General features: G+C 46.3%; 1 protein-coding gene across 1 annotated transcript in view; it reads right to left on the reverse strand.

The window, feature by feature from the left end:
• The window catches only part of LOC138641794 (uncharacterized), a 473,126-nt gene that overhangs the window by 423,378 nt on the left and 22,453 nt on the right, over positions 1–27,295 (reverse strand). Inside the window, exon 8 of the mRNA XM_069729446.1 lies at positions 14,060–14,158. Within this exon, the coding sequence (XP_069585547.1) occupies positions 14,060–14,158 (99 nt within the window). The remainder of the gene's footprint in view (positions 1–14,059; positions 14,159–27,295) is intronic.

The raw sequence follows: 27,295 nt of genomic DNA on the forward strand, positions 1-27,295 counted from the left end.
GAGACAGGAGCAAGGAGAATTAAGAGGTTTAAAGCTCATCCATAAAGTGTGAAGACGCCTCACATATGTAAATTCAGCGGGCAGACAAAGTGTCAGAAGGAAGAGACATTGTAATCCCAACACTTCATCAATCTACATCTTTGGCCGGAGATAACAGATTCCTGGAGACGCCATTTACATGTTTGATCAATTCCATCAGCGGAGAATATGCAAATAGACAAAGAACCGTTAAGACCTTAAGTCTGGCGAGAAACAGGCATCTATCCGAAACAGGTGGCGGAAAACAGCATTACAATGGTTAAAGGGAATCTGTCAGTAGGATCAACCCTTCTAAGATGTCTACAGGAGAATGTAGATCATAGGGAGCTGAATAAAATGAAACCTTGATATCTGTGATCCGACGTTTTATTCCAGAGAAATCCACGTTTATCTTAATATGTAAATGAGCTGTTAAAGATCTCTGGGCCGGACATAGATCTCTCCCAGAATTTGCATCCCGAGCTCATTTTAAATGAAAGGAGGTGTTACCGGTGTGAGCCATGTAATGACTGACACTTTGCTTTCATAACACACAGCTCTGCAATGAAATCAGAGCCAACACAGCACAGCAGAACTAAACGTTGCCTCATTACAAACACATTTGCAGCTGCAGTTGTCCTCTCATAGTGCTGGCAACTCTGCTACAGATCTGTGCCCGATGAGAACTAATACCGCATAGCAGAAATTAACTTTGTATCATTAGACACACATTTGAAGCCGCATTTGTCCAGTGTGGGAGAGATAGGAAATACAGCAGAACTTACTTACTGCGAGAGGACAACAACTGCAAATGTGTTTGTAATGAAACGAAGTTCAACTCTGCTGTACTGTGTTAGTTCTGATAAAAGTATCAGCCATTACATTTCTCACCCCCTTTCATTTACAATAAGCTCTGGAGGCAGATTCTCCGGGAGATCTATGTCCGGCCCATAGATCTTAACAGCTCAGCTACTTATTAAGAAAAAAGTTGATTTCTCTGGAATAAGACATCAGATCACAGCTCTCAAGGTATCATTTTATTCAACTTTCTATGGCCTTATAGAAGCCTCAGAAGGGTTGATCCTACTGACAGATTCCCTTGAAACAGAAGTGATTGGCTCGAAGAAAGCTCTAGTTAATGCTGTTACAAGTAGTTGCTAGCTGTGTTACACAGCCGGCATCTGTTGCGTATGGTGTGGACTCTGCTCCGTAGTTTACTCCATTCATCTGGACCTGATGTAGCTTTGTTCTGCTGATCAGAGGAGTCCGTATGGTCGGTACCCTTTTCATCGCACAATGAATAGACAATATCTTACATATCTTACTTGCGCCAAAATTTTGCAACTTTTCAAAGTTTTAACGCCACTTTTTGTGCATAAAACCTTTTATAAATCAGGGCCAAAGCCTGCAGAGAGAAACACTGATGATAAATGCAAGATACAAGTCATGTAATAGCCAGATATACTGGGGTTTTTTTCTCATGTACAAGGGCGTACAGTCTATCCTTCTGGAATGTGACATGCTGGTGTAAGGAGACTTAAAAGCCATGCATGCGCCTCTGGGAAATTACATATGAAAATGGTGCCTTCAGCGAGGAATAGGTCTTAAACTCTAGTGCCACCTATTGGAAGTCTAAAAGTCAATATCGAACTTTTAAAAAGTTTTGTCACATGACTTTACAGACATGTGTTTCAGGGTGTAACCCCTCCTCAGTGAAAAGCATCAGACCTCATTTGGCTGTATAAGAGGCCCCGGGTCTAAGGGACAACCTCTCTTCTTGTGCAAAGTGGTATGCCTGACAGGCTGTTGTATGGAGACTTATTGGACATGCAATATCCTAGGTTATGTGGCAAGCCTTGTTAAAGGGGTTGATATTGATACAGGATTACTACCCCAATAGGTGGCACTAGGGGCATACATAGAAATCATGGAGCCCCATGAGAAATTCTAATTACCACCTTCACCCCCTAAAAAAAAAAAATTCAGTGGGGGTCACATAAGAGCTTATCTCACAACTCTGCAGCCCTTACAAAGTAATTTTCCTCCTATTGTCCCTAGATTCCCTTTTCATTGCTCCTATAAATTATGATGCCAACAAGTGCCTCCCAAACACAGTATACCCCCTCTGTGAATTCCTCTACATGCAAAATATGATGAGCCTGCTGTACCGCTTCCCCCCAAACACCCCAGCAAAGCATGGTGACCCCAATACTGTATGATGCTTCAACTGTAACCATACACAGCCCTCCATACAGTATAATGTCCTCCAGAAAAGCATAAGGGACCTCATGCAGTATGATGGACAACACACAAACCTTCACACTGCTCGCATACAATATCACAACCCTCCATACAGTATAATGTCCTCCACAAAAGCATAAGGGATCTCACACAGTATGATGGACAACACACAAACCTTCACACTGCTCGCATACAATATAATGGCCCCACACAGACATGCAAACAGTAAAATGGCCCCCACATAGCCCTCCAAACAGTAAAATGGCCCCCACATAGCCCTCCAAACAGTGTAATGGCCCCCTCATAGCCCTCCAAACAGTATAATGCCCCCACATAGCCCTCCAAACAGTAAAATGGCCCCCACATAGTCCTCCAAACAGTATAATGGCCCCCACGTAGCCCTCCAAACAGTAAAATGGCCCCCACATAGCCCTCCAAACAGTATAATGGCCCCCTCATAGCCCTCCAAACAGTATAATGCCCCCCACATAGCCCTCCATATAATATAATGGCCCCCACATAGCCCTCCAAACATTATAATGGCCCCCACGTAGCCCTCCATCTACTCTATAATTGTTTACGGGTCACTTCCGTCTGTCCTTCTGTCTGTCGCGGATATTCATTGGTCGCAGCCTCTGTCTGTCATGGAAATCCAAGTCGCTGATTGGTCGTGGCAATGGTCGTGGGCGTTTTGCCACGACCAATCAGCGACAGGCACAGTCCAGCGGTAAAATGGCCGCTCCTTCCTCCCCGCAGTCAGTGCCCGCTCCATACTCCCCTCTAGTCAGCCCTCACACAGGGTTAATGGCTGCGTTACCGGAGCGCGTTATGCCGCGGTGTAACGCACTCCATTAACGCTGCTATTAACCCTGTGTGACCAACTTTTTACTATTGATGCTGCGTATGCGGCATCAATAGTAAAAAGATCTAATGTTACAAATAATAATAATTTTAAAAAAAACGTTATTCTCACCCTCCGACGTGGTGCGGTGTCCTTGGCAGTGCAAGCGGGAGGTTCCGGTGCTAAGGATGCTATGTGAGAAGGACCTGCTATGACGTCACAGTCATGTGACCGCGACGTCATCACAGGTCCTGCGCTCACACCAACCCTGGGACCGGAAGCTGCCGCGTGCACCGCACACAGGCACCAGGACTACAAGGGGCTCTCGGAAGGTGAGTATATGTTTATTTTTTACCCTGTTACATACGTGGCTCTGTGCTGTATACTATGTGGCTGGCCAATATACTATGTGTCTATGCTGTATACTACGTCGCTGTGCAATATACTACGTCGCTGTGCAATATACTACGTGGCTGGGCAATATACTACGTGGCTGGGCAATATACTACATGGCTGGGAAATATACTACATCACTGGCCAATATACTATGTGTCTATGCTGTATACTACGTGCTCTGTGTTGTATACTACGTCGCTGTGCAATATACTACGTCGCTGTTCAATATAATACGTAGCTGGGCAATATACTACATGGCTGGGCAATATACTACGTGACTGGGCAATATACTACGTGGCTGGGCAATATACTACATAACTGGGCAATATACTACGTCACTGGGCAATATACTACGTAGCTGGGCAATATACTACATGGCTGGGCAAAATACTACGTGACTAGGCAATATACTACGTGGCTGGGCAATATACTACATAACTGGGCAATATACTACATAACTGGGCAATATACTACGCGACTGGGCAATATACTACGTGGCTGGGCAATATACTACATAACTGGGCAACATACTACGTGGCTGGGCAATATACTATGTGGCTGGGCAATATACTACATAACTGGGCAATATACTACATGACTGGGCAATACACTACGCGACTGGGCAATATACTACATGACTGGGCAATATACTACATGGCTGGGCAATATACTATGTGGCTGGGCAATATACTACATAACTGGGCAATACACTACGCGACTGGGCAATATACTACATGACTGGGCAATATACTACGTGGCTGGGCAATATACTACGTGGCTGGGCAATATACTACATAACTGGGCAATATACTACGCGACTGGGCAATACACTACGCGACTGGGCAATATACTACATGGCTGGGCAATATACTACGTGGCTGGGCAATATACTACGTAGCTGGGCAATATACTACGTGGCTGGGCAATATACTACGTGACTGGGCAATATATTACGTGACTGGGCAATATACTACGTGGCTGGGCAATATACTACATGGCTGGGCAATATACTACGTCACTGGGCAATATACTACGTCACTGGGCAATATACTACGTGACAGGCCAATATACTATGTGTCTATGCTGTATACTACGTGGCTCTGTGCTGTATACTACGTGACTGGGCAATATACTACGTGACTGGGCAATATACTACGTGACTGGGCAATATATTACGTGACTGGGCAATATACTACGTGGCTGGGCAATATACTACATGGCTGGGCAATATACTACGTCACTGGGCAATATACTACGTCACTGGGCAATATACTACGTGACAGGCCAATATACTATGTGTCTATGCTGTATACTACGTGGCTCTGTGCTGTATACTACGTGGCTGGGCAATATACTACGTAGCTGGTCAATATACTACGTGGCTGGGCAATATACTACGTGACTGGGCAATATATTACGTGACTGGGCAATATACTACGTGGCTGGGCAATATACTACGTGACTGAGCAATATATTACGTGACTGGGCAATATACTACGCGACTGGGCAATATACTACGTGATTGGGCAATATACTACGTGGCTGGGCAAAATACTACGTCACTGGGCAATATACTACGTAGCTGGGCAATATACTACGTGACTGGGCAATATACTACGTAGCTGGGCAATATACTACGTGGCTGGGCAATATACTCCGTCGCTGTGCAATATACTACGTGGCTGGGCAATATACTACGTGACTAGGCAATATACTAGGTCACTGGGCAATATACTGTGTGGACATGCATATTCTAGAATACCCGATGCGTTAGAATTGGGCCACCATCTAGTATAATATAATGGCCTCCACATAGCCCTTCAAACAGTATAATGGCCACCACATAGCCCTCCAAACAGTTTAAAGACCCCCACATAGCCCTCCATATAATATAATATAATGGCCCCCACATAGCACTCCAAACAGTATAATGGCCCCCACATAGCCCTCCATACAATATAATGGCCCCCACATAGCCCTCCATATAATATAATGGCCCCCACATAGCCCTCCAAATAGTATAATGGCCCCTATATAGCCCTCCAAATAGTATAATGTCCCACACAGCCCTCCATATAATAAAATGACCCTCCATAAATGTAAGTAGTGACATCATGGCGCCCGCTGCTCTGAGACGTCAGAGCTCAGACGCAGAGGGAGAATGATGGAGGAGTGAGCGGACTGCCCCCTCTCCAATCTTTGCTCTCAAGAGTATCGGCATCCAGGGTGTCACTATAGTTAAAAAGTACGATGTCGGGGGGTTTGGGTGTTGGTACCGGGCCCCTCCAACTAACGGGCCCAATAGTGGTCTGCTTATTCTCATGTGCACTCATTGGACAGCTTATTCTGAAAAGTCACCCGAAATGCCCAGTACGGCAGAGTACCCTTTGAAAAATTATTTTTTAAAAGCAGAAAAGGCTCAGAATATATTTGTTTTTGTAAGTTCTTGACATTTACGGTGTGTTTTACCAAAGACAAAGTCCACAGAGGATGTCCAACTTTTCTCAAACTTAGAGGCAAATTAGGTTAGAATCTCCCTGCCTTATAGTATCACGGTGTTCGTTCAGGCAAGACGAAACTTTCAGGACAACAAACATTTTATTTTTGCAGTTGAATTAACGCTGAAGGCTCAAGTCTAAACCCTTCTCCATCTTAAAGTATGAAAGGCTCCCCTCACGCAGATAATTTAGGAAAGAGTAAAATTATCACATTTTAATAGTGTAGTCAATTACATAAGTCTACAAATCATTCCATTAAAGGGAATCTGTCAGCAGGTCTTTCCTATTTAACCTGAGAGCAGCATGATGTAGGGGCAGAGACCCTGATTTCTGTGATGTGTCACTTACTAGGCTGTATGCTGTAGTTTCAATACAATCAGTGTTTTATCAGCAAACGATTGGAATGAGACACCTAGACCTTTAGTGATAGGCAGTGCAGTTAATCTATGTAACCCCGCCCCCATCACTGATTGGCAGTGTGCACTGGAAGCTGCCAATCAGTGATGTGGGCGGGGTTATATAGCTCAGCATTCTGAGCTCTGCAGCAGAGAAAACAGGGATTTTATCAAAACTATATGGAAGAGTCAAGTAAGTGGTACATTGCTGGAATCAGGCTTTCAGTCCCTACATTATGGTGCTATCAGATTCCATAGCAAAATCCTGCCGACAGATTCCCTTTAAAAACCCAGAATTTCAAATATTGCACCGTAAAAAAATGGAACATAGGCAGAAATAACGTAGGAAATGTCTCCGATGACCCACGTCCCCTCTCGAATGCTCGCTCATCCCTCCGCAATATTTGTCAGTTATGGTCTTTTGTGATCCAAGCGGCAGGAACAAAAGAAGACAAATGCGACATGTTGGGAGGAAACTGGAAATAATTAAGAGTAAAAGAAAGCCGGTCTACTGTACATCTGACCACAAATCCTCCCGCGGAAGAATAAAAGATGACAGGAGGGGGGAAGAAAGGCTGAGGAATCATTAGCGTTGGATAGATGTACAGTCAAACTAAAGACAAAGTCTCTTTGTTCGGCCCAGCGACCTACAAAGGGAAAGGAGTGTAGGAGGCCGGGATGCGGGCAGAGATAACCTGGCTGCCATAGAAATGGAAGAATACGGTGGGCTAATGACCAGCGTGAGGTCTTATTAGTACATCCGTTTATCAGAATCAATGCTCGCAGCTTCTTGGCACCATCTGAGCATTAATCCGCCGCGGACTGAAGGATGTGACACCAATAAGATGAAATGCAAAAGGCAACAACTGCCAGAGGAACATCAAAATGGAGGATTGCCGCTCAGAGCCGGGCTTTTCATTCAGTGACACAGATAAGAAGTCTCCGTTATTGCCCTTAAAATGCAGAATAAGAGACAGAGACTGGAAACGCGTCGCAACGCGCAGAGCCCCGACCACACAACCGATTTTCTCGGTCGGGTGCCATCCATAGTTTTCACGTATAGCGCTCATACCCATGCTATCCTAGGGGGCTGTGCACGTTACATTTTCACCTTCTACGGAAAAAAAAAAAATCGGAGACATCAGATTTTGATACGAATGTTGGAACAAAATCGGCCATGCAATGCAAGTGTGGGGCCAATATCCATGGCCCCTTATCGGCTAGAGAACACCAGCCCCCAGCTGTCTGCTTTAGCAAGACCGGTTGTCAAAAATGGGGGGACCCCATGCTTTTTTTTTTTTTACATTTAAATAATTTAAAAAAAAAAAAACAGTGCTGGGACCCCTCTGTTCATGATAACCAGCCTTGATGAAACTAACAGCTGAGGGTTGCAGCCCGCAGCTATCAGTGTTGCCTAGCTGGTTATCAAAAATACAGAGGAATCCACGCCGGTTTAATTATTTATTTCTTTAACCCCTTCACCCCCGGAGCTTTTTCATTTTCGTTTTTTGCTCCCCTCCTTCCCAGAGCCATAACTTTTTGATTTTTCCGTCAATATGGTCATGTGAGGGCTTATTTTTTGCGGGACGAGATGTACTTTTGAACGATACCATTGGTTTTACCATGCCATGTAACAGAAAACGGGAAAAAAAATTCCAAGTGTTATGAAATTGAAAAAAAAAGTGCAATCTCACACTTGTTTTTTTGTTTGGCTTTTTTGCTAGGTTCACCAAATGCTAAAACTGACCTGCCAATGTGATTCTCCAGGTCATTACGAGTTTCATAGACACCTAACGTTTCTAGGTTATTTTTTATCTAAGTGGTGAAAAAAAATTCCAAAGTTTGCTTAAAAAAAAAAACAAAAAAACAAATTGCGCGATTTTCCGATACCCGTAGCGTCTCCAATTTTCGTGATCTGGGGTCAGGTGAGGGCTTATTTTTTGCGTGCCGAGCTGGTGTTTTTAATTATACCACATTGGTGTAGATATGTTCTTTTGATCGCCCGTTATTCCATTTTAACGCAATGTCGCGGTGACCAAAAAAACGTAATTTTGGCGTTTTGATTTTTTTCTCGATACGCCATTTAGCGGTCAGGTTAATCCTTTGTTTTTATTGATGGATCGGGCGATTCTGAACGCGGCGATACCAAATATGTGTATGTTTGATTTTTTTTTAATTGTTTTATTTTGATTGGGGCGAAAGGGGGGTGATTTGAACTTTTATATATTTTTTATTTTTTTTATATTTTTAATCACTTTTTTTTTTTTTTTTAATTTTGGCATGCTTCAATAACCTCCATAGGAGGCTAGAAGCATGCACTACTCGATCGCCTCTGCTACATAGAGGTGATGCACAGATCACCTCTATGTAGCAGAAATGCAGGGTTGCTTTGAACGCCGACCACAGGGGGCACTCAAAGCAATCGGCCATCAACAACCATAGAGGAGACCTCTGGTTGTTATGGCAATGCACTGCTGACCCCCGATCATGTGACGGGGGTCAGCAGTGCGAGTACCTCCGGCCGCGCGGCTGGGAGCGCTAGTTAAATGCCGCTGTCAGCGCTTGACGGCGGCATTTAACTAGTTAATGGGCGCGGGCGGATCGCTCAGCAAAACAGCTGACATGTCGCGGCTTTGAGGTGGGCTCACCGCCGGAGTCCACCTCAAAGCAGGGGATCTGCCAGCTGACGTACTATTCCGTCAGCTGGCAGAAAGGGGTTAATATTCCCATTAGCCGTCGCCTGACCTCACTGTTATTGGCGCCCGGAGTTGTAGGCTGATGTGCGTAGTAGTCCCATCAGCCGCTGCCTGCTCTCACTGTTATCAGTTGAATATAACTCTCAACATTCTCCTCTGCTCGCTTTCATTGTTGGCAGAGAAGGGGAAAATGATGAGAGATGTCATATGTGTGTCATCAGTGTGCATGTATGAAGGACGTTTTGCAGACTGTGCTGCTGGTAAAAAAAATGGACAAGTCAGCGTATCTCGCCCATGGAAATACGGTCTGTGGAAACACACTGACATTTGCACAGACCTATTCACTTGAATGGGTCTACATATGTAAGTGTCTCCGGGATGTGTGAAAACTGTCACCACATATAGTGGACACACTGACGTGTGAAAGAGGCATTAATGCTCCTGGTTCTGATGGCTTTCCCCTCACTTTTTGTTGATCAATACAGACAATGTCAAGCAGCGAGAGAGAGAGAGGATTATACACAGATTTCCACATTGTGGAGAGGTGGTGAAGCAGCTACAGTCTCAGGGAGGGCAGAGAAAAAAGGCTATTGATAGGGATGAAAGAAAATAAAGGGATAAATGATATCACTGAGCTGATTCCCTGAAAGCTACTATACTTGGTATCATCCTAGACACACAGACATCGCATTCAGAATGCATTACTGGTGAGACATACCCACAAGAGAAAAAAAAAATCAAACATGGAATCGGCTGCAAATTGCATATCGGCATTGGCTATTTTTTTTTCTTAACAGTAGCCACCAACATACTGTACATAAAGATTATTTTTCCCTATGACATATGGTACTAAAAATGGCCTGCTGATAAGAGTGCCACTGTTTTTGGGAGGAAAAAAAAAAAGAATTAGACCTTTTTTATGACCATTTCAAAGCAAAATAAATACAAAAAAATTCTATAAACAGTAATTATACACTGCTCAAAAAATAAAGGGAACACTAAAATCCCACATCCTAGATATCACTGAATGAAATATTCCAGCTGTAATTCTTTATTCATTACATAGTGGAATGTGTTGAGAACAATAAAACCTAAAAATAATTAATGTAAATCACAACTAATATCACATGGAGGTCTGGAGTTGGAATGATGCTCAAAATCAAAGTGGAAAATCAAATTACAAGCTAATCCAACTTCAGTGGAAATGCCTCAAGACAAGGAAATGATGCTCAGTATTGTGTGTGTCCTCCACGTGCCTGTATGACCTCCATACAATGCTAGGCATGCTCCTGATGAGGCGACGGATGGTCTCCTGAGGGATCGCCTCCCAGACCTGGACTAAAGCATCTACCAACTCCTGGACAGTCTTTGGTGCAACGTGACGTTGGTGGATGGAGCGAGACATGATGTCCCAGATGTGCTCAGATTCAGGTCTGGGGAGCGGGCGGGCCAGTCCATAGCTTCAATGCCTTCATCTTGCAGGAACTGCTGACACACTCCAGCCACATGAGGTCTGACATTGTCCTGCATTAGGAGGAACCCAGGGCCAACCGCACCAGCATATAGTCTCACAAGAGGTCTGAGGATCTCATCTCGGTACCTAATGGCAGTCAGGCTACCTCTGGCGAGCACATGGAGGGTTGTGCGGCCCTCCAAAGAAATGCGCCCCCCCGCCCCCAAACACCATTACTGAGCCATTACCAAACCGGTCATAATGAAGGATGTTGCAAGCAGCAGATCTCTCTCCACGGAGTCTCCAGACTCTGTCACGTCTGTCACATGTGCTCAGTGTGAACCTGCTTTCATCTGTGAAGAGCACAGGGCGCCAGTGGTGAATTTGCCAATCCTGGTGTTCTGTGGCAAATGCCAAGCATCCTGCACGGTGTTGGGCTGTGAGCACAACCGTCATCTGTGGACGTCGGGCACTCAGACCATCCTCATGGAGTCGGTTTCAAGCCGTTTGTGCAGACACATGCATATTTGTGGTCTGCTGGAGGTCATTTTGCAGGGCTCGGCAGTGCTCCTCCTGTTCCTCGTTGCACGAAGGCTGAGGTAGCGGTCCTGCTGCTGGGTTGTTGCCCTCCTACGGCCCCCTCCACGTCTCCTGGTCTACTGGCCTGTCTCCTGGTAGCGCCTCCAGCCTCTGGACACTTCGCTGACAGACACAGCAAACCTTCTTGCCACAGCTCGCATTGATGTGCCATCCTGGATGAGCTGCACTACCTGAGCCACTTGTGTGGGTTGTAGAGTCCGTCTCATGTACCAACATTCAAAAGTGACCAAAACATCAGCCAGAAAGCATTGGTACTGAGATGTGGTCTGCGGTCCCCACCTGCAGAACCACTCATTTATTGAGGGTGTTGATAATTGCCAATAATTTCCATCTGTTGTCTATTCCATTTGCACAACAGCATGTGAAATTGATTGTCAATCAGTGTTGCTTCCTAAGTGGACAGTTTGATTTCACAGAAGTTTGATTTACTGGGAGTTATATTCTGTTGTTTAAGTACACGTTCCCTTTATTTTTTTGAGCAGTGTATATTAGTATATGCATTTGTGTAAGCAATATGGATCTATAAATGCAATTTAAGGTGCTTCCTGGAATATCCCTTTAAATATGTAAAAGAATGACTGCCTTTAAATTAAATGGATAGGTAACTGACGCATTTCTAAACCCTATATCTTCAATCATGCGGTTTCCGCTTCGGCACATTTTGTGACTCGCAGCACTGCTGATGGTTATGATGGAGAACAATCAATCAAATGCAGGAAAGTCTTAATAGGAAAGTGATCAGTGGTATAATCCAGGTTGCAGCGGGCAGTATTTCTCCCGCCTGCCCATCTCCCATCCTGCGGCAGGTACGCGGCTCCGATGCAGAGAGGAGCCAATCATAATTCACACAAAGGCCCAGCGTTCTCTGACATCTCATTATTTGTGTTGCAATCATTTCCTGTGGAGATACTTGTTCAATTTGCTTTGACTGCTGTGAATTTCAGTCCTCTACACAGATAGAACAAATACTTCAAATGCCATTTACAGGGGAGAAAAAAACCATTAACCATTAACACTGCTGACCCAGAGCGGGTAACATCATGAGAAGTGTAAACCCTGCGCGGTCAAACTCGTCATGTCATCAAACGCAGGATATTATTTCTAGAAAGTCTCACATATTTATAGTGAAGTTTTATAATAATATAAAACTCGTAGCAAACAGTCATAAAACAACAGAAAAACTAGTAATAAAGTGTCAAACTTTCCACTCCCACCCCCCTTTTTCTTGAATTTTGCTCATTTCTAATGTCATGCTGTGACAGTTTTCGGTAAGAAAGGGGGGCCTCAAACTGTCCCTGGGACTGGGATCCTGACTATCCCTGTCCCGGGGGTACTCTTGAAGGTAGAGAGGCCTGAGTCTCCGACCTTACTGTGATCCTGCTAAACCCTGATCTGTCCCATCCCCCACCGCATGAGGCATGGGACAAAAAACCTCTATCATACAAAAGCACTAACCAATAACAATAGGGAGGAGGATAGGGACTGGGAGGAATAAACTAAATGGGAACAAGGATCAGGAGATAAACGCACACGTACAACAGCAAACCACAGAACACTACTACAACAACTCCACTCCAACCACCTAGCTTTAGCACACAGCACAGGAAGACAAATCTTTCACCGGCAGGGACAAAAAGGTCTGACCATTTTTTATAGGAAGAGATAATGACCAGACCAGAAGCAACTGAAATGGAGCTGCATGTTTCTGACCAGTATAGAGGTCATTAACCTCTTCAGCACCAGAGGAAACTAAATCCATTTAATATGGGACGCAAGTCACACCATCTCTAAAGAAGACTTGCGATTCATTACCCTATGTGACCATCTAACTCCAGGTCTTCCGGGGGGACGTGACACCCTAGTGACATCTAACAAAGCAAACTTAATAATTTCTTAGTGACACTATAGCAAAACACTCGACAGGATGCAATCTAAATCACAACCACAGGGCGGCCACGTGTAGCATTAACCAACAGAATATCACAAAATCAGGTTTGTTTTTTTTTGTTGTTGTTTTTGTTTATAGCTGAACATCTTGGACCACTTCTCTGAAAATAGGCCGAGCCAAGAATAAAAAGGCAAGGAAGGACACAACCGTATCTAGTGCTCTTGTCTCTGATAAAGAAGGGTGATAAACAAGGTTCCACATGAGAAATAAGTATATATTGGCTGTACTTTTTTTTTTTTTACTTAGGGGTAAAATGCCCATTGGGAAAGAAGTGAACATGAAGATAAATCAACCAATTCTGCTGCAGTCATTGCAATAATCTTACCGCTGAAAATGATGACTTAAAGGGGTTGTCTAGTGACAATCAAATATGAACAATGACATTTTATGATGCCTTTTTTTTTACATTTCTTTTTTTTTTTTTTTTTGCATTTTTTTTTAGTGTTTTACTTCCACCCCCTGAGGGACTTGACCGCTTGTGAAATTACTTAATGAATCATCATTGTTTTATTTATTTTTTCTCCATAAATCAATAGTACACTTAGAAATAAGCGACTTTGTAATATATCTTATCAGCTAAATCGGCTTCTTTCGCCTCATGGATTGATCCTTCATTTTCAATACACAAATAATAAAAAAAAATGTATTCAGTGAACGCAGACTCGCTCTGGTCTGGTCACTACCAGGATCTGCATTGGGCCATCTTCAGCACACGGCAAAACACTTGTCAGGTGAAATGATTTTTAAGCCTAGTTGAAAATCATGATTCTCGGCAGCACATCGTGCTACAGAGAATAACGGCAGCCTGTACGAACAGATTATTACCAATCATTCAAGACGAATGGGAAGTGTGGTCGGACTGTCTATACAAGCTATTAAACCACTGCCAGTCGGCCTTTAATATTAAAGGGATATATAATGATCATGTACAGCAACGATGCACGAAACGCCTGAGACGTCGTCGTAACCTCACCTCTACCAAGTCATCATCGGCCTCTTGTTCTTCACCTTTATTCTTTTGCAAACTTGGCAGCCATGATGCCAGGCTCTTCATCAGATACTCCTTTCCCTCCTACAAATAAAACCAACAAATAGTTATTTCATATCGTTTATACAAAAAAAATATTTTTTTGCTGCTGTCCTAATTATTTCCTCTCCAAATATCCGCCTATCAAGTATAGCGCCAGCGATCACACATGCCCAGTAGCTCTGTCCTACCACGGGCATTCACTTGGTGCCAGAGTGAATTCGGGCACTGGTCACATTATGTAGAGGTTATGAGATGGGCATGCAGGTCATAGGAAGTTAAGTAATATGATACCCTGATATCTGCGATCCGATGTTTTATTCCAGAGAAATACACATTATTCCTTATAGGTAAATGAGCTGTTAAGATCTATAGGAGGGACATAGATCTCCCCGAGAATCTGCCTCCAGAGCGGATTGTAAACCAGTTACCAGCGTGAGACATGTAGATCAGGAGAACAGACTGTCAGGCATTGCATGTCTTACACTGGTAATGCCCAGCTTCATCTCTGGAGGCAGATTCTCAGGGAGATCTATGTCCGGCCCATAGATCTAAGCAGCTCATTTACATATTAAGAAAAACATGGATTTCTCTGGAATAAGACATCAGATCGCAGATATCAAGGTATTATTTTATTCAGCTTCCTACGACCTACATGCCCATATAGATGACTTAGGAAGGTTCATCCTACTGACGGATTTACTTTAAATGGAGTAGAGGTTGAGCGTGCACACCACCGATCCATTTAAGATGGGTCTTGTGCAGTAATGATCTTAGAATGGTTGGGGGTAACTTACGATTTTGCAAATAACCTTTTAAATGCTACAAAAAACCCACACTTTTTTTTAAATAAGAGAATAGTTAATTTTTCAAATAAAAATCCACGAAAGCAATAGCAGTGTCGTATCACGTCATCTCACTGCATGTTGGGTGACAATTGTGTGGCGCGTGCTGCATCCCGTGGCCGACACGGTAGATATATTTTAGAGACTCTTTTGCTGCCATTATTCTGGGCATCCCGTGGCCGGCGCTGTATTTAGAGGCTCTTTTGCTGCCATTATTCTGGGCATCCTGTGGCTGGCGCTGTATTTAGAGGCTGTTTTGCTGCCATTATTCTTGGCATCACGTGGCCGACACGGTAGATACATTTTAGAGACTCTTTTGCTGCCATTATTCTGGGCATCCCGTGGCCGGCGCTGTATTTAGAGGCTCTTTTGCTGCCATTATTCTGGGCATCCCGTGGCCGGCGCTGTATTTAGAGGCTCTTTTGCTGCCATTATTCTGGGCATCCTGGGGCCGGTGCTGTATTTAGAGGCTCTTTTGCGGCCATTATTCTGGGCATCCTGTGGCCGGCGCTGTATTTAGAGGCTCTTTTGTTGCCATTATTCTGGGCATCCTGTGGCCGGCGCTGTATTTAGAGGCTGTTTTGCTGCCATTATTCTGGGCATCCCGTGGCCGGCGCTGTATTTAGAGCCTCTTTTGCTGCCATTATTCTGGGCATCCTGTGGCTGGCGCTGTATTTAGAGGCTGTTTTGCTGCCATTATTCTGGGCATCCCGTGGCCGGCGCTGTATTTAGAGGCTCTTTTGCTGCCATTATTCTGGACATCCCGTGGCCGGCACTGTATTTAGAGGCTGTTTTGCTGCCATTATTCTGGGCATCCCGTGGCCGGCGCTGTATTTAGAGGCTCTTTTGCTGCCATTATTCTGGGCATCCTGTGGCCGACACGGTAGATACATTTTAGAGACTCTTTTGCTGCCATTATTCTGGGCATCCTGGGGCCGGTGCTGTATTTAGAGGCTCTTTTGCTGCCATTATTCTGGGCATCCTGTGGCCGACGCGGTAGATACATTTTAGAGGCTCTTTTGCTGCCATTATTCTGGGCATCCTGGGGCCGGTGCTGTATTTAGAGGCTCTTTTGCGGCCATTATTCTGGGCATCCTGTGGCCGGCGCTGTATTTAGAGGCTGTTTTGCTGCCATTATTCTGGACATCCCATGGCCAGCACTGTATTTAGAGGCTGTTTTGCTGCCATTATTCTGGGCATCCCGTGGCCGGCGCTGTATTTAGAGGCTCTTTTGCTGCCATTATTCTGGACATCCCGTGGCCGGCGCTGTATTTAGAGGCTGTTTTGCTGCCATTATTCTGGGCATCCCGTGGCCGGCGCTGTATTTAGAGGCTCTTTTGCTGCCATTATTCTGGGCATCCTGTGCCGGCGCAGTATTTAGAGGTTGTTTTGCTGCCATTATTCTGGGCATCCTGTGGCCGGTGCTGTATTTAGAGGCTCTTTTGCTGCCATTATTCTGGACATCCCGTGGCCGGCGCAGTATTTAGAGGTTGTTTTGCTGCCATTATTCTAGGCATCATGTGGCCGGCGCTGTATTTAACGGCTCTTTTGCTGCCATTATTCTGGGCATCCTGTGGCCGGCACTGTATTTAGAGGCTCTTTTGCTGCCACTATTCTGGGCATCCCGTGGCCGGCGCTGTATTTAGAGGCTCTTTTGCTGCCATTATTCTGGGCATCCTGTGATTGTTATGAAGATTGTGTGGCCAGCACTGTATATGAACGGTCGCCTGTGCACTACACATTATACAGGCACTGAATATGGATCCTGTACGGGCAGACGTCATCTTTCATGGCGGTGCAGCTCAGACATACTGAATCCTCTTCATCGGACTCAGGAACCTCAGGGGTTTACTAAAGATACTGAGTCCACATTCACTATCAGCATAAACATAACGTTCTCCGCAATCATCAGAACCCAAGACGTGCGCTCAAGTCACCTTAGAAGATTTGCTTTTATCGGGCCGTATAATGTATGGGGTGATTAATACCATTAGACATTTACACTTGCTAAAACCGCAGTTCCATGCAATAAATACAGAATAAATAAATAAACCGGCCCCATAAAGCAGCTCCCCTCCCCCATACATAAAACCCTGATTTACTGTCCTAATAAAACACATACATTTGACTTTCACACGCTGTCACTTTGATAACTGCATGGGCAAAATCTTTAGATTTTGTGTGTGTTAACCCCCTCCAATCCAGGTTGACTTTAAGAATAAAATATTAGCGTGTCATCTAAACTTTTTTTTTTCTTTTAATCAAAAGCTGTATAATTTTATTGTATGATAAATTGTATTACTTTTTTATACAAACACAATATAAATTGGGCAAAAGGAAGTGTTGGGTGGTGGCGACCGAGTGGAGCGACCGGACCGCTCGTGTGCCGAGGCTTCCCTGGTTCTCCTCCAGTCTTTGTATCCTGGCCTTCCACGCTGGTGGCTGGTGATGGGGAAGCACCGGTCAGGTGAGTATAGCAAATATGGATCATTTTTTCCTCTTCTTTTTTTTAAAGCTGTTTTCTATTTTTACTTTTTCTTTTTCTAAAAACGTTGATATTTTTTGCACAATTTTTGAGGCCCACTATAAGACTTAAACATTCCTTGATTAGGGTCCCATAGGTTCACACACACTCACACCCCCAGGGGCCCTGGCATCGGGGCTGCCTCCATGTTGACAGAATCCTAGTGGGTCCTTCTTCTCTTCTGATTTTTCCTCCTTCCTTCTTCCTAGGGCCATAACATTTCTTATTCCCTCCATTTCCTACCTCTTAAATGCCACAGTCACATCTAAGAGGGATCTAAGCGGTTATACTGCTGCCGGCACCCGTGCTCTATGGAGTGGGCTTAGTCTCTGATCCGGCGCCATGTAGTAGGTGCACACATCCACCAAATGTCACCAATGGAAATCTGGCCCAAGTAGGACCCAGCACTTGCCCACGTTCACCGGGTGCCGATTACGGCCGTGGCCCCTTCTTAGCTCTCCGGCCTTCATAGTTCACCGGGTGCCGATTACGGCCGTGGCCCCTTCTTAGCTCTCTGGCCTTCATAGTTCACCGGGTGCTGATTACGGCCGTGACCCCTTCTTAGCTCTCCGGCCTTCATAGTTCACCGGGTGCTGATTACGGCCGTGGCCCCTTCTTAGCTCTCTGGCCTTCATAGTTCACCGGGTGCTGATTACGGCCGTGGCCCCTTCTTAGCTCTCCGGCCTTCATAGTTCACCGGGTGCTGATTACGGCCGTGGCCCCTTCTTAGCTCTCCGGCCTTCATAGTTCACCGGGTGCGGATTACGGCCGTCGCCCCTTCTTAGCTCTCTGGCCTTCATAGTTCACCGGGTGCTGATTACGGCCATGGCCCCTTCTTAGCTCTCCGGCCTTCATAGTTCACCGGGTGCTGATTACGGCCGTGGCCCCTTCTTAGCTCTCCGGCCTTCATAGTTCACCGGGTGCTGATTACGGTCGTGGCCCCTTCCTAGCTCTCCGGCCTTCATAGTTCACCGGGTGCTGATTACAGCCGTGGCCCCTTCTTAGCTCTCCGGCCTTCATAGTTCACCGGGTGCTGATTACAGCCGTGGCCCCTTCTTAGCTCTCTGGCCTTCATAGTTCACCGGGTGCTGATTACGGCCGTGGCCCCTTCTTAGCTCTCCGGCCTTCATAGTTCACCGGGTGCTGATTACAGCCGTGGCCCCTTCTTAGCTCTCCGGCCTTCATAGTTCACCGAGTGCTGATTACGGCCGTGGCCCCTTCTTAGCTCTCCGGCCTTCATAGTTCACTGGGTGCTGATTACGGCCGTGGCCCCTTCTTAGCTCTCCGGCCTTCATAGTTCACCGGGTGCTGATTACGGCCGTGGCCCCTTCTTAGCTCTCCGGCCTTCATAGTTCACCGGGTGCTGATTACGGCCGTGGCCCCTTCTTAGCTCTCCGGCCTTCATAGTTCACCGGGTGCTGATTACGGCCGTGGCCCCTTCTTAGCTCTCCGGCCTTCATAGTTCACCGAGTGCTGATTACGGCCGTGGCCCCTTCTTAGCTCTCTGGCCTTCATAGTTCACCGGGTGCTGATTACGGCCGTGGCCCCTTCTTAGGTCTCCGGCCTTCATAGTTCACTGGGTGCGGATTACGGCTGTGGCCCCTTCTTAGCTCTCCGGCCTTCATAGTTCACCGGGTGCTGATTACGGCCGTGGCCCCTTCTTAGCTCTCCGGCCTTCATAGTTCACTGGGTGCGGATTACGGCTGTGGCCCCTTCTTAGCTCTCCGGCCTTCATAGTTCACCGGGTGCTGATTACGGCCGTGGCCCCTTCTTAGCTCTCCGGCCTTCATAGTTCACCGGGTGCTGATTACGGCCGTGGCCCCTTCTTAGCTCTCCGGCCTTCATAGTTCACTGGGTGCGGATTACGGCTGTGGCCCCTTCTTAGCTCTCCGGCCTTCATAGTTCACCGGGTGCTGATTACGGCCGTGGCCCCTTCTTAGCTCTCCGGCCTTCATAGTTCACCGGGTGCGGATTACGGCCGTGGCCCCTTCTTAGCTCTCCGGCCTTCATAGTTCACCGGGTGCTGATTACGGCCGTGGCCCCTTCTTAGCTCTCCGGCCTTCATATCGAACAGTCAAGAACCGTGCGGCAAGGGTGCCGATTGGTGACAGAGGGAGCCCACAACTTCCGTCTAACTTCCTTTCTTCCAACCATATGAGTCCGAATGAGAGCATTTTTCGTTTAGGTTTCCTCCACCCATAGAGGCAAACTCGTTTTCTGCACGTCACTTCTTGATGAAGGGTGCGGTGGAGTAAGATACGCCAAAATCATAACGAGTCGTGCACATTTGATGCATCTTCAAGGTGCCGTGCCCCAGAAATCTGCTCAAGTCACAGGCGCCACAAAAACTTTTTAAAACTTTTTACCTAAACTTCTGTGATATAAAATTATGATTAATCTGCTGGACCCGGTTTGGTCACATCCTTTCACCAATACTATGCCTACTTTTCAGACAGCTGGTGAAAAGTTTCCCAAAAATCGCACGATTTGATAACGTTTGATTCAGACGGTATCATGAATCTGATCACGTGAAAGAAGCCGAACGCCTACATGACATTGTATTACTTTCCGATTATCTCCATTAGAACACATCTAATGGGATTTAGGCTCATTCTCTCCCCCATGCTTTACACTGCAGCTCTGATTGTTCCAAACGGCTAATGTATAAAAGTAGAAGAAACTCGCACAGGTGAGGTTCAGTAAGGAATCCTAGGCCCCATATTGGATCTAAACATACTAATGGCTACTTACTTGGATTATTTTCTGCATAATATGCAAAGTGATTAATTATAGGGATCTCAAAGAATCATACACTGGAATGATAAAATAACTGCATATTCCGATGTAGCAGGCGTTATAACCCGGTCGTAATAATGTAAATGCAGCGTGCGCTGTGAGAAGAGGCCAGCCATCCCGCCTTACAGTGATGTATTAGGAGTAGCACTAACAGGCAGCTTCCATTAGTCAGACAAGACGAAGCCTTTTAGATGCCACATTGCATTTTGATTACTGAAATAATTGTATTAGTAATGAAATATGTCTGAAATGAAAGACAATGGGATTGAGAAAAACAACATGCAGCCCCATGCAAAGAGAACAGCGCACTGGAGCCAAACCGCATACCAGCAGTGCCACCTACTGGACAAAACTCACTATGCGAGCACTGAAGGGAGAGCGGGAGATGATGGATGCCACCATGACCGGCCCCAGATTTAAGCGGGCCTTTGGGCGACAAAGTCTCTGAGGTCCTATTTTTCCTTTCGATTTTTTTTTTTTTTTTTTTTTTTTATCCTCGCCTTCCAAAACCTCTAACTTTTTATTTTTTTATATTTTCAGGCTGATAGCGTTGCATCAGGACTTGCTCTTTGTGAGCTGCACTTTTTACCATTTTGGGGTTCATATGAATTTCTGGCTCTTTGTTCCGTGACAGTTTTTTTGTCGATTCACTGTATGGGATAAATATTATATTTTATCAGTTTCATTTTTCAGCATTTTATAATATTCTGGGAAAAGATGAGCGATTTATATACAAACTTTTATGCAATATATTTTCCATTAGGTTTGATTTTTACATCTTTTGTTAATTCCCTTTTGGAACTTGTGATCACTTGTACATGTGGGCTATAGCTATTATAGACAAAGGGGTCTCCAGCCGCCAGGACGTTACCACCACTTCTTAAACGCCACTGTCACATCTAAAGGCTTAAACTGCTGGCTCCAATAGCAGCACATACACGCGGGTGTCATCCAGCGTCATCTAAGGAGCAGGACTGCTCTGATCGCAGCAGTCAGAAGTGGTGGCTGTATAACACAGCTGCTGCCCGCGCCGTATGGAGCAGAGTCTGCAGTCAGGGCTGACAACTAGTGGAGAGAACGGATGTAGATGATCAGAGGAGATTTACAGTGCCTTGCGAAAGTATTCGGCCCCCTGGAACTTTTCAAACTTTTCCCACATATCATGCTTCAAACATAAAGATAACAAATGTTTTGGTGAAGAATCAACAACAAGTGGAACACAATTGTGAAGTTGAAGGAAATTTATTGGTTATTTTAAATTTTTGTGGAAATTCAAAAACTGAAAATTGGAGCGTGCAATATTATTCAGCTCCTTCACTTTCAGTGCAGCAAACTCCCTCCAGAAGTTCATCATGAAGACCAAGGAACACAACAGACAGGTCCGTGATACTGTTGTGGAGAAGTTTAAAGCTGGATTTGGATACAAAATGATTTCCAAAACTTTAAACATCCCAAGAAGCACTGTGCGAGCGAGGGAGGAAGGAAGACGAGCGAGGGAGGGAGGAAGACGAGCGAGGGAGGGAGGGAGGGAGACGAGCGAGGGAGGGAGGGAGACGAGCGAGGGAGGGAGAGAGACGAGCGAGGGAGGGAGAGAGACGAGCGAGGGAGGGAGGGAGACGAGCGAGGGAGGAAGACGAGCGAGGGAGGGAGGAAGACGAGCGAGGGAGGGAGGGAGGAAGACGAGCGAGGGAGGGAAGGAGGAAGACGAGCGAGGGAGGGAGGAAGACAAGCGAGGGAGGGAGACGAGCGAGGGAGGGAGACGAGCGAGGGAGGGAGACGAGCGAGGGAGGGAGGGAGACGAGCGAGGGAGGGAGGGAGACGAGCGAGGGAGGGAGGGAGACGAGCGAGGGAGGGAGGGAGACGAGCGAGGGAGGGAGGGAGACGAGCGAGGGAGGGAGACGAGCGAGGGAGGGAGGGAGACGAGCGAGGGAGGGAGGGAGACGAGCGAGGGAGGGAGGGAGACGAGCGAGGGAGGGAGGGAGACGAGCGAGGGAGGGAGGGAGACGAGCGAGGGAGGGAGGGAGGGAGGAAGACGAGCGAGGGAGGGAGGGAGGTGTTATGATCTGGTGGCCTAGGACCAGCATGAGACGTACTCTGGAGAAGGTGGTACCTGTACTGACCGCAGACCCTGAACTTAGCACCGCAACTAGAAGTAGCCGTGGGATGAACCTAAGACTCCCTAGACACCTCGACACAGCCTAAGGACTAACTTCCCCTAAAGATAGAAACGGGAAAACTATCTTGCCTCAGAGAAAATCCCCAAAGGATAGACAACCCCCCCACAAATATTGACAGTGAGAGGAGAGGGAAATGACATACGCAGACTAAAATCAGGATTTAGCAAAGGAGGCCATTCTAGCTAAAAAGAAAGAATAGGACAGAGTACTATGCGGTCAGTATTAAAACACTAGAAAATATCCACCACAGAAAATACAAATCTCCACATCTGACTAAAGACATGATGGGTATATCTGCATCTCCAGAGATACAGCTTGGCTGCAAAAAATCCTTACACAGACAAAGCTGAATAAGACCAAACATGAAAATGCACTGAACAATAAGGCCCACAGCATGTGGACAGCAAAAACAAAGCCAGAACTTATCTTTGTTGAAATGAACAGCAAAACAGGAGAGACCAGGTATGGATGTGAATCCTCCAAAAACAATGGACAACTGGCACTGACTAAAGGATCAAGCAAGACTAAATAGCCCAGTCCAAATTGCAATAAGTGGACACACTTGATAAATGCTGCGATCCAAAGACAGCAGCACTACCACTCATAACCACCGGAGGGAGCCCAAGAGCAGAATTCACAACAGGGAGGAAGACGAGCAAGGGAGGGAGGAAGACGAGCGAGGGAGGGAGGGAGGAAGACGAGTGAGGGAGGGAGGAAGACGAGCGAGGGAGGGAGGAAGACGAGCGAGGGAGGGAGGAAGACGAGCGAGGGAGGGAGGAAGACGAGCGAGGGAGGGAGGAAGGAAGACGAAGGAGGGAGGGAGGGAAGAAGACGAGCGAGGGAGGGAGGGAGGAAGACGAGCGAGGGAGGGAGACGAGCGAGGGAGGGAGGAAGACGTCCGAGTGAGGGAGGAAGACGAGCGAGGAAGGGAGGAAGACGAGCGAGGGAGGGAGGAATGGACAACTGGCACTGACTAAAGGATCAAGCAAGACTAAATAGCCTGTTGTGAATTCTGTTGTCGAACTCCCTCCTGTGGTCGTGAATGGTACTTCGGCGAGTTCTGTCTATGGGCTCCCTCTGGTGGCTATGAGTGAAGCTGCTGCTTCTGAGGTTCCTTACACAGGTGACGTGGTTTATCCCTTGGTTGGCTTCTCTATTTAACTCCACTCAGATCGTTACTCCATGCCAGCTGTCAATGTTTTAGCATTGGTTCAGTTCGCTCCTGGATCTGCCTGGTGACCTGTCTTCTCCTGCAGAAGCTAAGTTCCTTATTGTTATTTTTGCTCATTGTTTCTTTGTCCAGCTGGTTATCCTGATTTTGTCTTGCTAGCTGGAGGCTCTGGGATGCAGAGTGGCCCCCCCCCCCGCACCGTGAGTCGGTGCGGAGGTCTTTTTTGCACACTCTGCGTGGTCTTTTGTAGGTTTTTGTGCTGACCGCAAAGATTCCTTTCCAGTCCTCTGTCTATTTAGTAAGTCTGGCCTCTCTTTGCTGAAACCCATTTCATTTCTGCGTTTGTGACTTTCATCTTTTCTCACAGTCATTATATGTGGGGGGCTGCCTATTCCTTTGGGGAATTTCTCTGAGGCAAGGTAGGCTTTATTTTCTATCTCTAGGGCTAGCTAGCTCTGAGGCTGTGACGAGGCGCCTAGGGAGCATCAGGAGCGCTCCACGGCTATTTTTAGTGTGTGTGATAGGATTAGGGCTTGCGGTCAGCAGAGCTCCCACATCCCAGAGCTCGTCCTGTATGAGTTTAACTATCAGGTCGGGTGCTCCTAATCACCAGGTCATAACAATAGCCCAGTCCAAATTGCAATAAGTGGACACACCTGATAAATGCTGCGATCCAAAGACAGCAGCACTACCACTCATAACCACCGGAGGGAGCCCAAGAGCAGAATTCACAAAAGTACCCCCCCCCCTTGAGGAGGGGTCACCGAACTCTCACCAGAGCCCCCAGGTCGATCAGGACGAGCCAAATGAAAGGCACGAACCAAATCGTCAGCATGAACATCGGAGGCAACAAGCCAGGAATTATCCTCCTGGCCATAACCCTTCCATTTGACAAGATACTGAAGCTTCCGCCTCGAAAAACGAGATTCCAAAATCTTCTCAACCACATACTCCAACTCCCCATCAATCAACACCGGGGCCGGAGGATCAACAGAGGGAACAACGGGCACCACATACTTCCGCAACAAAGATCTATGGAAAACATTATGGATGGAAAAAGAGGCTAGAAGGGCCAAACGAAAAGACACTGGATTGATAATCTCAGAAATCCTATAAGGACCAATAAACCGAGGCTTGAACTTAGGGGAAGAAACCTTCATAGGAACATGACGGGAAGACAACCAGACCAAATCCCCAACCCGAAGCCGGGAACCAACACACCGACGACGGTTAGCAAAACGCTGAGCCTCCTCCTGAGACAACACCAAATTGTCCACCACAAGAGCCCAAATTTGCTGCAGCCTGTCAACCACAGAATCCACACCAGGACAATCAGAAGGTTCAACCTGCCCTGAAGAAAAACGAGGATGAAAACCAAAATTACAAAAAAAAGGCGAAACCAAGGTAGCAGAACTAGCCCGATTATTAAGGTCAAACTCGGCCAATGGCAAGAAAGCCACCCAATCATCCTGATCAGCAGACACAAAGCATCTCAAATAAGTTTCCAAAGTCTGATTAGTTCGCTCGGTTTGGCCATTTGTCTGAGGATGAAATGCGGAAGAAAAAGACAATTCAATGCCCAGCCTAGCACAAAAGGCCAGCCAAAACCTAGAAACAAACTGGGAACCTCTATCGGACACAATATTCTCCGGAATACCATGCAAACGAACCACATGCTGAAAAAACAACGGAACCAAATCAGAAGAGGAAGGCAATTTAGGCAAAGGTACCAAATGAACCATCTTAGAAAACCGGTCACAAACCACCCAGATAACCGACATCCTCTGGGAAACCGGAAGATCTGAAATAAAATCCATAGAAATATGCGTCCAAGGTCTCTCAGGGACCGGCAAAGGCAGAAGCAACCCACTAGCGCGGGAACAGCAAGACTTGGCCCGCGCACAAGTCCCACAGGACTGCACAAAAGAACGTACATCCCGTGACAAAGAAGGCCACCAAAAGGACCTACCAACCAACTCTCTGGTACCAAAAATCCCAGGATGGCCAGCCAACACGGAACAATGAACCTCAGAAATCACTTTACTAGTCCATTTATCAGGAACAAACAGTTTCCCCACTGGACAGCGGTCAGGTTTATTAGCCTGAAATTCCTGAAGAACCCGTCGTAAATCAGGGGAGATAGCAGAAAGAATCACCCCTTCCTTCAGAATGCCGACCGGCTCAAGGACCCCAGGAGAATCAGGCAAAAAACTCCTAGAGAGGGCATCAGCCTTAACATTCTTAGAACCTGGAAGATACGAGACCACAAAATCAAAACGGGAGAAAAACAGGGACCATCGAGCCTGTCTAGGGTTCAGTCGTTTGGCAGACTCGAGGTAAATCAGATTCTTATGATCGGTCAGGACCACAATACGGTGCTTGGCCCCCTCAAGCCAATGTCGCCACTCCTCAAATGCCCACTTCATAGCCAACTACTCCCGATTGCCGACATCATAATTGCGTTCCGCAGGCGAAAACTTCCGAGAAAAGAAGGCACACGGTTTCATCAAGGAACCATCAGAATTCCTCTGAGATAAAACGGCCCCTGCCCCAATCTCAGACGCGTCAACCTCAACCTGAAATGGAAGAGAAACATCCGGCTGATGCAACACAGGGGCAGAAGTAAATCGGCGTTTAAGCTCCTGAAAGGCAGAAACAGCCGCGGAGGACCAATTCGTGACATCAGCTCCTTTCTTCGTCAAATCGGTCAGAGGTTTAACCACACTGGAGAAGTTGGCAATGAAACGACGATAAAAATTAGCAAAGCCCAAGAATTTCTGAAGGCTCTTCACAGATGTGGGCTGAATCCAATCATGAATGGCCCGAGCCTTAACCGGATCCATTTCTATAGATGAGGGAGAAAAAATGAAGCCCAAAAAAGAAACCTTCTGCACTCCAAAGAGGCACTTAGACCCCTTCACAAATAAAGCATTATCACGGAGGATCTGAAATACCATCCTGACCTGCTTCACATGAGACTCCCAATCATCGGAAAAAATCAAAAATATCATCCAAATATACTGTACAATCATGAATTTATCAAGATAACTTCGAAAGATATCATGCATGAAGGACTGGAACACAGATGGGGCATTAGAGAGTCCGAATGGCATCACAAGGTATTCAAAATGGCCTTCGGGCGTATTAAATGCAGTTTTCCATTCGTCACCCTGCTTAATATGAACAAGATTATATGCCCCTCGAAGATCAATCTTAGTAAACCAACTAGCCCCCTTAATCCTAGCAAACAAATCAGTAAGCAAAGGCAAAGGGTATTGAAATTTGACCGTGACCTTATTCAAGAGGCGATAATCAATACAGGGTCTCAAGGAGCCATCCTTCTTGGCAAAAAAAAAAAAACCTGCTCCCAATGGTGAAGAAGATGGCCGAATATGCCCCTTCTCCAAAGACTCCTTAATATAGCTCCGCATGGTGGCATGTTCTGGCACAGACAGGTTGAAAAGTCGGCCCTTAGGGAACTTACAACCAGGAATCAAGTCAATAGCACAATCACAGTCCCTATGCGGTGGAAAGGAACTGGATTTGGGCTCATCGAATACATCCTGGAAATCTGACAAAAACTCAGGAATTTCAGAAGAGGGGGAAGAGGAAATTGACATCAAAGGAACTTGACCATGAACCCCCTGACAACCCCAACTAGTCACAGAC

This window comes from Ranitomeya imitator, chromosome 6 (assembly GCF_032444005.1).
Source record: "Ranitomeya imitator isolate aRanImi1 chromosome 6, aRanImi1.pri, whole genome shotgun sequence".
In the NCBI taxonomy this organism is placed as follows: domain Eukaryota; kingdom Metazoa; phylum Chordata; class Amphibia; order Anura; family Dendrobatidae; genus Ranitomeya; species Ranitomeya imitator.